Genomic DNA, 17,433 nt, shown 5'->3' on the forward strand with positions numbered 1-17,433 from the left:
TGTGAAAGCGAATGGCCAGCCCAGCTCCCCAGGGCGGAGCTGGCGGGGGCAGCACCAGAGATCAAGCTGCTGGCGGGGGCGGGACCGCAGTGCGGAGGGTGGGGGGACGTCGGGGGTGGGGCTCGAGCAAGAAGCGAATGGAGACCAGGCTGAGAGCCTTGTCCCTCCTCCAAGCCCAGCCGGCCGCCTCCGATAGAGCGGTACAGCACCACTTCCGTCTGCCTTCCGGTGTCACGCGACCACCTCCCCCTCCCGCCCTTCCCTGTCTACCTCTGGGCCTGACTGGCCGGGTGATGAGATACTCTGGCGGCGGCGGTGGAAGGAGCGACGACTTCAGCAACTGCAGTCACATCCAGAACCGCGATCATGGCCGAGGTGAGGAGCCGACTACACCGCTGCCGGCACCCTGTACTCGGAAACAGCCTCCGAGGCCCGGGGCGCTCTCCAGGGTGCAGGTAGGCTGGGTTGAGGGTAAGCTGTGTAGTGCGAGAAGTATCTAAGCTGTCGTGTCTCCCACCCAGAATCACGCCCAGAATAAAGCCAAGCTCATCTCTGAGACCCGGCGAAGATTCGAAGCCGAGTATGTGACAGGTGAGCATTGCGTCCTCGGGGTTGACAAAGGTGTAAAATGAGCATCCTCAACTTTGCTAGGGTATTTGTGGGTGTCTCTGTGGGAAGTATCTAGGGACCCTTTCGACTCTCACAGGAACCGTGCTCTGCACGTTTCAAATTTTTTGCTCTCCATAGCATACTGTGTATGCTGCTCCAAGTGGGCAAGTGGTGCGTCTGATGCTTCCTTTAAAGGGTTAATGTAAACTGGAAGTTCGATGATTTTCTAGCATCTCTTCGCGTTTATTGAACCTGTAGAACACTTATTAAGCTTACAACACAGGCGACACTGGCCATTCCATGGTTCTTTAACTGGCTTTTCACCAGAGGCACTCTGAGAAAATGAATCTGGAAACTGCCATAATACTGTTGACCTGTACTTAATTGAATATGCCAGTTTCTTTGATATTTTGCCTAACAACTTCACTTCATATAACCCACCATGCTACCCACAGTGTAGGCCTTCCAGTGCTAGAACAAATTATCTTATAGCCTCACACTACACCTAACAAAGTTCCTATGACTCCAGAATTGATTTATTGGTTGAACATTCTGTGTTCAGATATCACAGATGCTTGATTTGTCAGTTATTTAACTGAGGATTTAATATTCATACAGTAGTTTTTTAAAACATACACGATAAGTTATAAACATGGAATTGAAAAAGGATCTTTATGTTGCCTACCTTAAAATTGTTTATATTCCCAACCTTGCCACTATATAGCAAAGTTGTCTATTCTGAGCCTGTTTCCATATCTGTGAAATGCAGATAAGGTTAGGAGGATTAAAAGAAGAAGCATATATCAAACTGTCTACCATGGACTTAACATATAATAAGTTCTCAATATTTCATCTCAATAGTCATTTTGGTTTCTGTGAAAGGAGTTATGCTTGCACATCTTGACTCTAGTGCTCAGCAGAAGTTTATTGCAACTTTAAACTGTCCTGGATTATATATCAGTTGATGACCTAGAACAAATAAGGAAATCTGTTCCAAATAGCTTGATCAGTAAGTCTTTTCATGCCTCCTTGCCAATTTTCTTCACACTCCAAACTTTGCACCAGAGAGTTGCAAAAGCACTTGATTCACTTTTAGCCCAGAGATCTCATTTCAAATAACATAGCTGGTTACAATAGAGACATAATTCTAAAATTGCTTTCAATAGAAATGTAACTCTTACAGTTACATGGTTTATAGTATTTTAAGAAGTAACTCAGAACTAGACCTAGTGAACTAGTGATTCTGCGGTCAGTAGTCATTTCATAATGCCCAAGGGGAAAAAAAAACAAAAGATAGGTAGAAATTTAGCAATACACAGATCTTAAAGGTCATCTTGGTTCAGCCTTTTCATTTTTAAAATGAGGAAAGTGAGGCATAGGGAGATTAAGTGATTTGCTCAAAATCCCTGGTGTTAGTAGCTTGGCCAAGGTCAGTGCTCAGGCCTTCTGAAATTCACTATAGTAATCTTTTGGCAATGCCATGATGTCAAATTAGATCATGTCACTCCCCTTCCCACTGCATGTAGAATAAAATCCTAATCTTCATGGTGGCCTGCAATGCAAGACCATACATCATCTGGCTCTTGCCCACCCCTACATCGTTACCTCTTACTACTCTCCTTGCTTGGTGCAGATTTGACCAGTTCCTGCATTAAGAAACATATAGTGCAACCCAGTGCACACATGTGCATACTCACATAGTTGAAATGAACGTTCATTAAAAATACTTTCTGAAACCATGTGATTCTGATGTTTTTACTGTTTGACATCCTTTTAAAAAATTCAGTGACCCACAAATTTGACATCACAATCTAAAACATGACCCACAGTTTGAAAAACATAACTATACTGCCTCATTTGTGTTCATTAAACAAAATGAGTCTGTTTCCATCTTGGGAACTTTCCACTTCTTTACTCTGCCTGGAAGGCTCTTCCCCAGTTAGAGTGTGTGGCTAGGTCCTTTTATACTTTCTGAGGTTTAAATATATCTGAGAAGCCTTCACTGATTATTAAATAGCTTCCCTGTCCTGCTTATTTTCTTTCCTTTACATCTCTTACCTTAATCTGTAATTATCTTGTACATTTGTTTGTTTATTGGTTCACTTCCTCAAATAGATTATTTATGAGTTCTGCAGAAACCTATAGAAATTGTAGGGAGAGGTCTTATATACCTTACTTGCCTCTGAATACCTAGTATAGTTCTCAGTACATACTCTGAATGACTACAGCAATACTTATATGCATTGGAAGATTAGTCCAATTATAAATTAAGAACTATCCCAACTGGCTCCCCTTTACCACCATAATCTAACAAAGAGCAGACCTCACAATATATCTCATCCAAGCACTATTCCAAAGTAAAACACTGTGCCAGGCATAGTGGTTCATACCTATAATCCCAGCAACTAGGGAAACTGAGTTTGAGGCCAACCTCAGCAACTTAATGAGCCCTAAGCAACTTAGTGAGACCCTGTCTCAAAATAAATAAAAAAGGCTGGGGATGTGACTAAGTAGTTAAGACCTCTTGGGTTCAATCCCTGGTACCAAAAAAAAAAAGAAGCACTGTACTGTATGACATTAAGAATAGGAAGGGGTTTGCCCTTACACACTTGAGTAGGTAGGAACATGTGTAGTTTATTTGCACAGCAATTGCAAATATTAATTTATAGATTTATATGGAAAACAAAAATAGCAACCTTCAAAGACTTTCTCAAAGTTTCAGTTGTTTCACAAAATGTAAATCTGATAAAGGTGGAGTTGGAAAGTAGTAAAAACAAAGTTTTATAACTTACCTACGTTCTCCCTTTTAAGTTTGCTCTTTAGAAATTAACTTGGGTATTTAGAACATCTACTTTCCTTCTTCCTCTGTCTTTCACAATTTCTATTGTCATTAACAATATTTTGTTTCATAAGAGACTTAAAGCAGACTTACGTAAATGTGATGTTTTTCCAAAAGAAAAATGTGTAGTATCTGCAAGCCTATCTCTTCAAGCACTATCTATAATTCAAAAGCTATTTTAGAGGTAGGTTCTTGGGGATTTCAAACACATTTTTGTGCCCGTAGTAACTGTTACCAATCGTGGGTATATTGTAATCTGGCAAAAAGAATAAGATATAGGTCCATAATTGTACTTTTTTTCTCATTGTTACTATGAAAAATTCCATGCTGAGTTTGAAATGAGAAACATTTCCCATTCTTTCTTTTTCTCCTTATGCCCAAGAGAAGAGACTAAATCACTTGTGACAATAATTTATTCAGTTCCTCAAGTACTCATTATATGCTTAATTCTGGGAAGCAGTGTGTCAGATTAGAGAAAAAGCTAAAGAAAAGTAGAGTCCCTTTCCAAAAAACTACAATCTAGTAGAGGCATTAAAATAGAGACAACTGTTACGTTTAAGGGAAATTACATTAAGAGTAATAAGAGTGCTAAAATGCTATCTGTAGTAGTCAAAGACAAGGAGAAATAACTACTGGTTGGTGTCTAGGTAAAAACAGAGCTACAAGAACCTTTATAGAGAAGGTGGTGCTCTACTTTGAATCCTAAGTGTCGTCCAAATATCCATGTGGTAAAGGCTTATTCCCAGGGTGGTGCTATTGGGGAGGTGGTGGCCTTTAGGATATAGGGCCTATGTGAGGTCTTTAGGTCATTGAGGAGTGTGCCAGTGAAGTGGATTATGGGACCCCTTTCCCTTTCTCTTTCTCTCTATTGCTCCTTGGCCATGAGGTGAGCAGTTTTGCTACACTACATGCTCCCACTATGATGTGCTGCCTTGCCTTGGGCCCAAAAGCAACCAGGCCAATCATTGCCTGGAACCTTCAAAACTGTGCTAAAATAAACCTTTTCTCTTTATAAGTTGATTTTTCTCAAATATTTGTTAGAGTGACAGAAAGCTGACTAACTTGGGTACTATGTTTCTCATGACTTTGGAAACATGGTAGAACTTGGCTAGGTAGAGAAAGTGATCTACAAGGGTCAAATAGTCTGCCAAGGGACTAAGGTTAAAAGATATGGTGCATGTTTAGGAAACAATAGCAAGTCCTGTTTCTAAAAATATTGGAAGTATATAGTATAGAGAGCCTTGAACACCCAAATGATGTGTGTTTTAAAGTGAGTGTGGAGAACCATTGAGAGGTTTGTTAGATTTATTATGTGACTTTACAAACATATGAATTCATTTAATTGAATTTAGTTGATACCAAAAACAGTCTACAAGTTCCCATAAGCGTGCCATCCAGAGATAGCTCTGCTAACAATGGATACATTTTTTCAGTATTTTTTTAAATACATTTAAGATTAGATTGTTTTTTTGAGTTCTGGGAATTGAACCCCTAGGCCTTGTGCATGCTAGGCAAGCATTCTACCACTGAGCTGGGGCTGGGGTTGTAGCTCAGTGGTAGAGCACTTGTCTAGCACAGGTGAAGCACTGGGTTTGATCCTCAGCACCGTGTAAATAAATAAATAAATAAAATAAAGGTTGAAGTATTTAAAAACCACTCTATGTCATTCTGTGTGTTATATTCTTATTGACATTATCTTTATTTCCCCAAATGTATAAGGTAAGCAACATTGTATATTACCATTTTATATTTGAGTCTATAAATAAGGCAGTTTTCTTATCATTTAGCTTAGGGAATCCCTTTTTGGACATTTAGATTATTTCCAGATTTTTTATACCTTTATTTATTTATTTTTATGTGGTGCTGAGGATCTAACCCTGTGCCTCATACAATCCCAGCCCCTCCAGAGTTATGTTAATATACTTTTTGTGATGAAGTTCAGATTTTTTCCTTTGGATTCATACCTAGAAATCAAATTATTGTTTTCTTGGATGAATATTTTTGACACATTTGATAATATGTGTTGAAATTCCTCCAGAGAAGTTTCACCAATATTCATTCCTACCAGCCCTATAGGAGAGTACTAGTCTCACCACACTCTTATACATATTTAATATGACTTCTTAACTGATGATTCCTGTAGTTTGCATTTGACTGCTAGTTATGCTAAACATTCTAGATGTTTATATCTATTTGTAGTTTAAACTTTTTGTTAGTATGGCTTTTAATTATGGTCTGGGCTTTTTTACTCATGTCTCTTACTTTTTTGCAGTTTTTAAATATATTCAAAATGACCCATTGCTTTGTGGTTTTTTTTTTTTCCATTGCTATCAAATAATCTTCTCTTACTAAATAAAATGTTTGTACTTTTTTAATTTTTGTTTTGATTTTGTTTTTTTAATTTTTTCAATTTTGAAAATTTTTATTTATAGAATGTAAACAACCTGTGCTTACTGCTTAACCAAAGAACTAGAGTGTGTACTTGTGTGTTCTTGTGTTTATGTTTTTTCTCAATTCTAATACCTAATACAGGAGTGATAAATATAATACATATAAATTAAAAAGGTTTTTGGAAATCATCAGTTATTTTTCATAGGGTAAAAGGGGTCCTAAAACCAGATGGTTGAGTATTGCTGCTCCAAGGTTTGTATTAGGCAGTGTTAATAGGTAGATTGTGAAAGAAGCACATGTTCAGCTTTACTAGATAATGTTGAACTGTTTTCCAAAATGATTCTACCAGTTTTCATTTTAACCAGTAGTATTTTTAGTATCCTTGTTTTTCCACACCCTAAAATTTCCCACTTAAAAACAAATTTGCCCATCTGATGGAGGTACTAGGCTTTCTATCTCATTGTGGTTTCAGTTTGCTTTTGTTTGAATATCAGTGAGGTTGAACAGTTTTTCATATCTTCATGGGCCATTTGGTTTCCAATAACATGAAAATCATTTCTTCAGGCACCTGGTGGCCTTTTATTCTTCCATATAAATTTTAGAATTGGCTTATCATGTTTCTGCAAAAATAAAAAAAAAAGGCTTCTGTTGGAATTTTGAGGGGAATTGTGTTAAATCCTAAAATGAGTTTAAGGAGAGTTGACCTATCATGGTGGAGTCCTTCTATCCAAGAACCTAGAATATATGTCTGCCTACCAAAGTCCTTATTATAGAAGGATTTCAAATTTTCTCTATAATGTTTAACTCTTCTTTTGTTATATTTATGCCCAGGTTCTATACATGTTTTATTTTTAAATGGTATGTCTTAAGAATTATTTTATAAATGATGGTTGCTAGTTTATGGAAAATACATTTGACTTTTTGACATTAATATTAAATTCCAAAGCCTATTAACTCTCAGTCTGATCATTTGTAGCTAGGTTAATTTGTGATTTCTATGGAGATAATAACATCACCTTGAAATACTGCCAGTTTCATTCTAAATTTCCAATTCTTAGATCTTTCAGTACTTTTCTATTTCCACACTAGCTGGAACCTTTAGAACACTGTTGAATAGAAGCAGTGGTGAAAGCCTATTTGTCTATTCCTGAGTGTAGGAACATAGTTCTGAATATGTCACTATTAAGTATGATATTTGTAATCACCCTTTATCAAAGTGAAGAAATTTCCTTCTGTTATTGGTTTGCTAGTTTAGGATTCTTTGATTTGTCCTCATCAAGTCTGGTGATTGAACTTTACTAAATTCTTTATACACAGTTTTTATATCTGATGAAATTATTTACCATAACTCGTAATTTTTACATCTGATGAAATTTTTATTTGGGGTTTTTCCTTTAATTTGTTAATATGGTAGATTATATTGATCAGGTTTTAAAAATAAACTGCCAGATTTAAATTAACAATTTTTTTAGGAATTTTGTATCTATGTTTTTGACTTGGCCTGTAGTTTTCTTTTTTTCTTATAAGGTTGTATAAGGTTAGAAGTATTTCTTCTTTTCTGTTCCCTAGAGAAGATACATTCATTATTTAGCTCTAACCTGATTCCCAAATTTGCCACCTCCTCCAATTTATTATTATTGTTTCATGTGTCAGTGTTTTGTTATTTACCTTATATTTACTAATAATTTGATTTACTGTTTCTTCTTGAGTTTTGGATCTTATATCTAGAATCATCACTATTTCATATCATGTATAATTCCCCTGATAAGGTCTATTGTAGTAAACTCTTTGTTTTGAAAATGTCTTTGTTTTGTCCTTAGCTATTTTTATTTGTTTGTTTTGGTTATTCTTAAACTAAGCAATTAAAAGCAATTAATTTAAGAAATAACTTTCTTTTCTGAGGATGAATGAGTCAAATTGGTTAGCAACATAGACTACAAGAAAGGCGAATTTCAAGTCCAGGAAGATCAGCAGTGAATGGAAGGAATGCTTGTAGATAAAGGAGTGAATAAAACAGGGATTTTCCTTATCAACCACCCTGTCTGGAATGGAAGGGTGGAAGGAAAATGACATTTTAAATGTAACTGTAACTGTATTATTGGATAGTTTGGACAGTAACTAGATTATGAACCATAAAAGGGACCAGTTCAGGTTTCACCTCTTTGCATCTGCAATATCTATCTCTGTTTTGGGCTAGCAGATGGTGGGTGATCACGAATGAGTCTGCATAATTAATGAGTTATTAACCCCAAGAAAGGAAGCCTTTAAAGAATAGACAGGCAGACATTTTCATTTTCTTAAATTCTTCTCTATTTTTAACATTCTCAGGGTCAACCCTTTTAAAGTTTTCATGATTAGAATAAGAGGGAAAGATCTTCAGAATTTATCAGATGAATGTATGAAGAAAATGTGATATATATATATATATACACACACACATACACACACACACACACACCATGTAAAACTGTTCAAAAAGAAATCCTGTCATTTACAACATTTAGGATGAACCTGGAGGATGCTGAGTTAAGTGAAATAAACTAGGCACAGAAAATCAATTACCATATATTCTTACTTATATGTGAAATCTGAGAAAAGTTGAACTCCTCTTAGAATTGAGGTTACCAGAAATTTGGCAGGGGGGGCAGGGAGGCAGATATTGATCAAAAGATGCAAAATTTTCATCAGACAGGAAGAATAAGTTCAAGATACCTATTGTACAACATGGCAACTATAGCTAATAACAATATTTAGTAGACAGAAATGATGTGTATAAGATAATGTGTATGTTAAATAGCTTGATTTAGCCATTCCACAGTATGTATATATGTCAAAACATTACAATATACAATTTTTATTTGTCAATTTATAAATGGATTAATTTTTAAAAGAAGTTATTAATTTTTTTAAGAGAGAGAGAGAATTTTTTAATATTCATTTTTTAGTTTTTGACGGACACAACATCTTTGTTTTTTTGGTTTTTTTTTTTGTTTTTTTTTTTTGTTTTTTTTTTTTTGTATGTGGTGCTGAGGATCAAACCCGGGCCGCATGCATGCCAGGCAAATGTGCTACCGCTTGAGCCACATCCCCAGCCTAAGAAGTTATTAATTTTTATCCTTATTTCATATCTGAAAATATCTGCCATAGGGAATGTAAGATTATAACTTCCCATGGAGACGTGCATGGTGAATGTGTATTGGGATAAAGAATTGATAGACCTCCTTATTTTTTAAGCTTTCTTTTTATAGTGACTAGCAAATGTTCTTTTATTTTTGATCTTATTTCTTTAAGTTGTTAATACCTATTCTTCATATGTCCTCATTCTGAATGTTTAGTGATATTTATAAATTTAAACCATCTGTTACTAGAATGCTGTCTGTCATTTCTAGGATGTCAGTTTGTTTTTTGTCATAGTCATTTGAAAAGCTTGCACAAGAATGGTGGTCTTGTTTACCATATCTATTTTGTGCTCTTTTTTTTTTTTAAGTTCCAGGGATGGAACCAAGAACTTCATTCATGCTAGGCAAGTGTTCTCAGGATGCATCCCCAGTCCTATTGTGTGCTCTGGCTAATACAGTACATGGATGATTTTTCATTACTGAAAATTAATCTCTAAGAATATTTTCTTTATTTTCTTAATTTTAGATGGACACAATACTTTTATTTTGTTTATTTATTTTTATGTGGTGCTGAGGATCAAACCCAGTGCCTCACATGTGTGAGGCAATCTCTCTACTGCTGAGCCACAACCCCAGCCCCCCTCTAAGAATAATTTTGATTTGGTAAAATCTCTAGAAGACTGAGTTCACAGAAATTCCTAAAGGACTTTTCCCCACTGTAGCCATTTTACAAAGAATGGGAAGACAGAAAACTACTACATTTCAATCAAAACTACTTTTAGCTGAATTTGTATAGACTAGTAATTTGGCATTTAGGAATAAACATTTTTTATATTATTGCTTTGTCTGGATTAGTTGGGCCATAATTTTCAGAAACTTTTTCTTTCCCAACATACTGTTGTATACTCACAGCTAACATAGGACATTCACAGGCAGTTTTTAAGTTTGTTTTAAATATATTTTAGTTGTCAATGGACCTTTATTTTATTTATTTATATGTGGTGCTGAAAATTGAACCCAGTGCCTCATCATGCTAAGCAAGCACTCTACCACTGAGCTACAACTCCACCCCCAGTTTTTAAGTTTTTATACAGGTACTTACTCAGTATCAAGAACATTGAATTTTAAAAATGAATAAAAATGTGTGAGAGAAAATAAAAGACTTGAGAAACCCAATATACATTTAGTAGACCTTCTAACAGGAAAAACAAAGTGCTATGAAATAATAGTTGACAATTACCCAAACTTTATAAAAGACATCTGTGTTAGTCAGCTTTTCATTGCTGGGACAAAATACCTGAAAAAAATCAAATTAGAAGAGTTAAAGGTTTGTTTTGGCTCAAGGTTTCAGTCTATAGTCACATGGTTCCATTGCTGTAGGCTTCTGAAAAAGTAGAACATTATGGTGGAGAGGGCATGGTGGAACAGAGTAGCTCACTTTGTGGCAGCCAGGAAGCAGAGGGAGAAAAAGGGGCCGAGGATAAGATATACCCTCCCAGGGCATGCCATTTTTTACCTTCCTCCTCAAATTAGACCCCATCTCCTGTAGTTTCTACCACCTCCTAATAGTCTATTCAATTATGAATCCACTAATGGATAAACCCATTGCTGAGATCAGAGCCCTCATAATCCAATTACTTCCCAAAAGCCCCACCTCTGAACATTGCTGCGTTGGGGACTAAGTCTTCAACATGTGATCCTTTGGGGGACATTCCAGATCTAAACCATAATAGCATCAAGTATTCACACTAAACACAACAGTCTGAGCATCATAGTTGGTACTTGATTTCTCATCAGTAGCAGTGATGCTGGGAAACAATGAAGTCATTTTCAGAAAGTACTAAGGGAAGTACCTGCCCACTTAAAATATTGATTCAAAAGTAAAGGTAAATAATTTTGGCAGGCATAGATTAATAGTTCATTGCTGATAAAGTAAATACTAGACTATTTCTTTAATAAGTAAATAGAATGCAGAAAGGAGCACATGCAAAAAGCAATGAAAAGCAAAGAAATGGGTAGGCAAAGTAGTAAAGAAAAAAGTCAACAACAACAATAATAATAGGAATAGGGAAATTGGAGATGAAACATCGCAAGGACTTATATTATTTAGATTAGCATAGAGATTAACTTTAGATTTTTATAAATAAGATATGGGGGATAAAAAAAGAATAGAAGGAAGATAAGTAGAGTAGACAAATGGGGCTTGAAGGGAAGGGGGAGGGATAGGATATGAAAAGACAGTGGAATGAATCTGATCTAACTTTCTTATGTACATATAGGAACATACTACAGTGAATTTCACCATCATGAACATCCACAAGACACTAATTAAAAAAAAAAACTATAAGTAAATAGCAGAAAAATCAGTAGAGGGAAGGGACCATGGGGTAGGAGTAAGGGAGAGAAAGGAGAAGTACTGGGGACTGGATTAGAACAAATTATTTTCCATGCTTTTATGATTATGTCAAAATAAATTTTATTATCATGTTAAAAAAAAAGAAAAAAGCCCCCGAAAAAGAACACAAGTGTGAATATTATTTGTAGGTGCTGAAAGATAGAAATAAAATGTTTAACTTCCAAACCAGTGGGGGAATGAATAAAAAGTCATTTCCCTAGCAAGAAACAGGAAAGGATAAGCAGAGAAACATAGTAACCATGAGACACAGAAAACAGCAGAAATAAGCCCAACTTTTATCAGTAGTTGCTGCACATATAAGCAGATTTGTATGCATTAACTATCAGATTAAATTTTAAAATCGTAATGACATACAGGCTACAAGAGATTACTGAAATAAATTAATGAGGAAGGGTTCAAAATAAAGAGATGGGGCTGGGGTTGTAGCTCAGTGGTAGAGCACTTGCCTAGCACATGTAAGGCACTGGTTTCGATCCTCAGCACCACATAAAAATAAATAAATAAAAATAAAGGCATTGTGTCAACCTACAACTAAAAAAATTTGAAAAAAAAAAGAGGTGGAGGAGCTGGGGTGTAGCTCAGCGGTAAAGCACTTACCTAGCATCTGCAAGACCCTGGGTTTGATTCCTAGTGCTGAGAGAGAGAAATAGAAAGAGATGGAAAGGTATGCAAAACAAATATGAACCAAAATGAATGCTGCGTTGGCAGTACTTTCATTAGGCAAAATATTAACTTTGAATGGAAAGCAGTATTACATATAAAAAGGGATATATACTACTAATGATAAAAGGAACTCTACAAAGATGTAACAATTAAAAACTAATAATATAAAAAACTACCAAACAATATAATCTTAAAATACATAAAGTGAAATATCCTAGTTATAAAGCAAACTCGATAAATCCACAAGCATGTCGGATTATTCTAACAGACCTCTTCCAGAAATATAGAAAACAAGAAGGCAAAAATACATAAGATTTTAAGATTAACAGCACAATGAACAAACTTGATCATAGACATAAATGAATGCATGTGTGTGTATTTAAGTATATAATCTTCCCTTCCCAACAAATATAGAATATATACTTTTTAAATATCTATTTTTAGTTTAGGAGCTTTTGCAAACTTTCTCCACATAATAAGACATAAAAGAAGTCTCAGAAAACTCTAAAGAAGCTAGGTCATACAGACCAAGTTGTCACACCATCAAGCAACAGTATTAGAAATCACAATAAGCATATACTTAAAATAAATCAAATTTTAGGAAACTAAAATAACATACCTCTTAATAATGTATGTAATTCTTTATTCTGTTAAATAATCATAGCTTTACAAGGATATCACAGTGGAAATTACCAGTTAACAGCATAGCTTCTAAAAACCTATAGCAAATGCCATGTTTAATTGTTAACCAATGTGAACCAGAACGAATCCTGCGTTGGCAATGCTTTCATTAGGCAAAATATTAGTAAATATTTTAGAATATTTTATAATAGTTCTTGTAAAGTCAGGAAAAAAGACGGTGATCTGTACCATTTTTTTTCTATTTCTCCTCATTATATAGGATGACTTAGTATAAAGCATAAACAGAGAACAGCAAAGTCCTGTTTTTGTACAGCCCTTGAACAGAGATTTGTGTGTGTGTGTGTGTGTGTGTGTGTGTGTATGTGTGTGTGTGTGTGTGTTTAGAGGATTGTTAAACACTTACACCCAGAAATTCAGCAACAAAGTACATCTGTGGCCCTCAAAGTCCAAAATATTTACACATTTACCATCTGGCCCTATATAGAAAAAAATTACCAACCCCTGTGGTAGACCAGTGGTTCTCAAAATGTGGTCTCTGTACCAGCAACATCATATAGGAACTAGTTACAAATGCTGATTCTTGGATCCCATACAGAATTAGATATTCCAGGGGTAGGTTCCAGTAATCTTTGTTTTAACAGTCCCTTCCTAATGATTCTTATACATGCTGACACTTGAAAATCAGTGCTATAGGCCAATGACTTAATCCCATCATAAAACGATCACCCATCACTCACAACAAAGTGGAGATTCAGGGTAGATTGTGGCCAACTAGCAGAGGATACTCCAGAAGGTATATTTTATTATTTTGGCCAATCACTCCCATTGTTGACATTTACACAGTCCACCCAATAGAAGTAGTCCATCTAATATGAATGCTCCTCCAAGGCTCTATCAGGACTTTACATGGATTCAGGCCCAGAATTTTGGAGGAATAAGAAATGATATGGTATTATAAGCTACTATAATGATCTAAAGTTTTATGATTGCTCCTTTTGAATATTATGATGCCCAATTAAAAACAGTTCTCTAATTTTCAGTATCAGAACATTTTTGTCGTTTTTCAACTTTCATCTGAAGTCTAGGCCCATTATAATAACTACCATATGCTTCCAAGAGTTTCTCAACTAGTTAACTTTTAGGTAAATTTTGTCTTTCTCTGATGGTTAACATTCTAACTTGTGTTAATATAAATTCGTGTATATAGTATTTACATTTTTCAGTGTTATTGATCTTCCAATGACTATGAATAGGCAGTCCTTATCTCCACTTTACATATAAGAAAATAAGGTTCAGGGACTTATTGGGTCTCAGTATATATATCAGCATGGGACTTTTGATTCCATCACTCTACACCATACCCTGAATATGGCCACATATTTTTGACCCTTGTAAAATTTAAAACACATTTTCTGACTTGTTGATAATGTCACTGTTTTACAAGTAAGAATTGCAGTCTCTTTATCTTGCAACACTTAAAACTGTGTGTGTGTGTGTGTGTGTGTGTGTGTGTGTGTGTGTGTGTGTAGGTGAAAGATGGAAAGCTAAGAGAGAGAATCATCTTTACCCTAGAACATTTAATACTGTCTGTTCCCAGAGGTGAATTACCATTGCCATGTATCTTTAGTTCTTTCTCTGCCAAATAATAGATGTTACAATTTAATTATTGGTATTGTACCTGTATAAAACCAGTTTACAGAAAAGAACTCCTATAAGAACAAATACATGGTCAAAAGAGACAGTGAACCATAGGTGTACTGATAGTTCATTAAGAAGGTTTCTAAATAAAGGAGTAGCTGAAAATGAGTTATTATGAAGAAATGCAGCTGGACGCAGTGGCACATACCTGTAATCCCAGTGGCTTGGGAAGCTGAGGCAGCAGGAGGATCACAAGTTCAAAGCCAGCCTTAGCAATTTAGCAAGGACCTCAACAACTTAGTGAGACCCTATCTTAAAATAAAAAGTAAAAAGGGTTGGGGGTATAGCTCAGTAGTTAACCCAGTTACCCCTGGGTTCAATCCCCAGTACAAAGGAAGGAAGGAAAGAAGGAAGGGAGAAAAAATATAAGAAAGGAAGGAAGGGAAGGGGGGAGGGGGAAGAAATTCAGAGATAAGGCTTAAAAAAAATCTATCACTTGAGATTAATGTTGGTCTGTAATGAAGTTGTCACTGGTCCACAGTAAGATGAAAGTAATAAGGACAAAGAATTGAGATTATATACATATATATCTGTGCATATAACTAAACCCCTCCTCATCTATTCATGTTAATCATTGATAGGTGAAGTCTTTCAAAGTAATGTCCTAAGTATGAGTATGCATGCACATTTTTATCTTCAGATACATTTTAAGCACATGTCTTTAGCTTTTTCCTGTAACAATTTGTCTTAGTCTGGGACTGGGTAATTTATAAAAAATCAAAATTTATTTTCTCAGAATTTTGGAGGCTGGGAAGTTCCAGATCAAGACTCTAGCATTGTCTGGTGAGGAAGTTCTTGCTAAATCCTCACATGGCAAAAGGCAGAAGGGCAAGCTAGCTAACACTTGGGGAAGCCTCTTTTATAAGTTCTTACTCCCAGTAACAACAGAAACCCTTAGAGTAATCACCTCCTATGCCATTGGTAACACCTAAATTTTAGTGGGAACCCATTCAAACCACAGCACATCTAGACTTGTCAAAGGACTGGTTTTCTGAAAACTTCCAATCTTTTAAGGGCCCAGTTATCTGTGGGTTATATTTGAAAACAGCAGATTTTGTTGTCATAAGCACAATTATTTTTTGCCTCTTAGCTTGTGTTCCTAGGCCATATTTTCCTTACCTCAAATGTTCAGTTCTCTTTCTGCCTCTTATCTTTGTCTCCCTCTCTTTCTCTTATTCTCTCTCCCCCTCCCTTTTCTTCACTTCTCTGCTCCAACCCCTTTTCCTCGGTTCCCTTCTGCCTCTACTTTTCTCCTGCCTCTCTCTTCCAAGTCCCACATTCTCCTCTTCATATATCTTCTTTACTTTCCCTTGTCTGATTTCATTTCTATTTGTCTAGGTGTAAACAGTTAGAAACCATTTAATATGTAAATATATGTCTATTAATAATAAAAATCACTTTACCATAAGTGAACTTTTCTCATTTTAAAGATCTATGTCCTTGAAGGTTATCAAAAGGCAGTAGGCTAACTGAGTGCATTGACTCATGCCTGTAATCCCAGTGGCTTGGGAGACTAAGTCAGGAGGATTGCTAGTTCAAAGCCAGCCTCAGCAATTTAGCGAGGCCTTAAGCAACTTAGTGCAACCCTGTCTCAAAATTTAAAAAAAAAAAAAAAAGGGAGCGAGACTCGGGATTCAATCCGTGGTTACTCCCACCCCCCAAAAAGGCACAGTCTTTAAATTTCTTAGTAATGAGCACTGTCTTCTTTATGCTTTCCCTAGTGATAGTACTAGCAGTGGTAGTAATAATGAGAAAAATAATGTTTTCTTTTTTCTTATGGCTAATGTTTACTGAATTTTTACCACTTACCAAATATAATTCTAAATGAGGAAATGAGGAGTTTTCAGAGTCTGTGACCCTAGGGGATGCCTAAGACGCTTTTAGAAGTCTATGAAGTCAAAACTATTTTCATAATAATTCTAAGGTATCATTTGCCTTTATCACTGTGATGACATTTGTAGTGATTGCACAGAAGCAATGGTGGATAAAACTGCTGATTCCATGACCCGAATCAAGGCCAATAGTCTTCATAGTCTTGCTTGTCAGCCCTCTCAGTGAAAAAAGAAAAAGGAGATTTAAAAAAAAAGCCAATTTTATTTTAGAAAGTCTCTAATGATACAGTAAATTTTATTAAATCTTGACCTTTGAGGACATGTCCTCTTAATGTTCTATGTGAGGGAATGGAGAAGTATGCATAAAACACTTCTGCATGCTATGTATGTTTAAGTCTCCATCTGAATTAGTCACATTTTTCCTGGAACACCATTTTTATTTGAAAGAACGACTGATGAGTAAACTACAGTTATGCAGACTTGAGTATTTGGCAGAATATTTCTTGAAAATACATGAAGTCAGTCTGTAATTTCAGAGGAAATACCTTATTGATCCAGTAACCCAAATGGATGGTTCTTCTCAGGGGACAGGAGATTATGTGAATTCTTTTATTTCCAACTTATGCTTATAAATGTCACATATGATTTTTTTTAAATATGATGAATTTTTGAATAGCAAAGCTAAATTGCATTTTCCAAGGTGCAAGTACCACAAAACTATTTATTTTATAGATTAAAAATAGAGCCCAGATATTAAAAAGCACATCCAAAGTGACAATCTACAGATTTATGATTTATGGTCTCATATTTTAGAGTGATTTAAATTTCGAAGTACTTTCATATATGTTTTTTCATCTGGTCCTCATATAGCACTATGTGTATATAAAACAACTTAAAGATAAGGAAATTGAGACTCAAAGAAGACAATTCTCTAAATGCACTTTATGTTTTCCTGCCCTTCCTGCTATTATCTCTGAAGTTCTGGAATAAAGGCAGTGGAACTGGAAAGAAACATCTATAAAACTTGGAAACTAACTAGATCTGAAAGAAAAGGAAATGAAGGAGCCAGGGAATTTTCCCAAGCTTTTTCATGGGCCCCTGGGAGGATACAGATAGCTGAAGATGAAGAAAACAAAATGAGATAGAATAGATTGTGTCAGCAAAGGTTTGCTGAAGGACTTCTCATTGGCACTACTGTCATCTGTTTGGGAGGATTCTTAAGAT

The 17,433-nt window shown here is 35.6% G+C and overlaps 1 protein-coding gene across 1 annotated transcript in view; it reads left to right on the plus strand.

Annotated features, from left to right (window-relative positions):
* The first annotated feature begins 71 nt into the window (after window positions 1-71).
* MOSPD2 (motile sperm domain containing 2) overlaps window positions 72-17,433 on the plus strand; it is a 45,132-nt gene continuing 27,770 nt past the window's right edge. Inside the window, exons 1-2 of the mRNA XM_081276806.1 lie at window positions 72-375; window positions 522-591. Coding sequence (XP_081132932.1) covers window positions 367-375; window positions 522-591 — 79 coding nt within the window. The 5' untranslated portion in view covers window positions 72-366. The remainder of the gene's footprint in view (window positions 376-521; window positions 592-17,433) is intronic.

The sequence above is a fragment of the Spermophilus citellus genome, assembly GCF_964194105.1.
Source record: "Spermophilus citellus genome assembly, chromosome: X".
Taxonomy (NCBI): domain Eukaryota; kingdom Metazoa; phylum Chordata; class Mammalia; order Rodentia; family Sciuridae; genus Spermophilus; species Spermophilus citellus.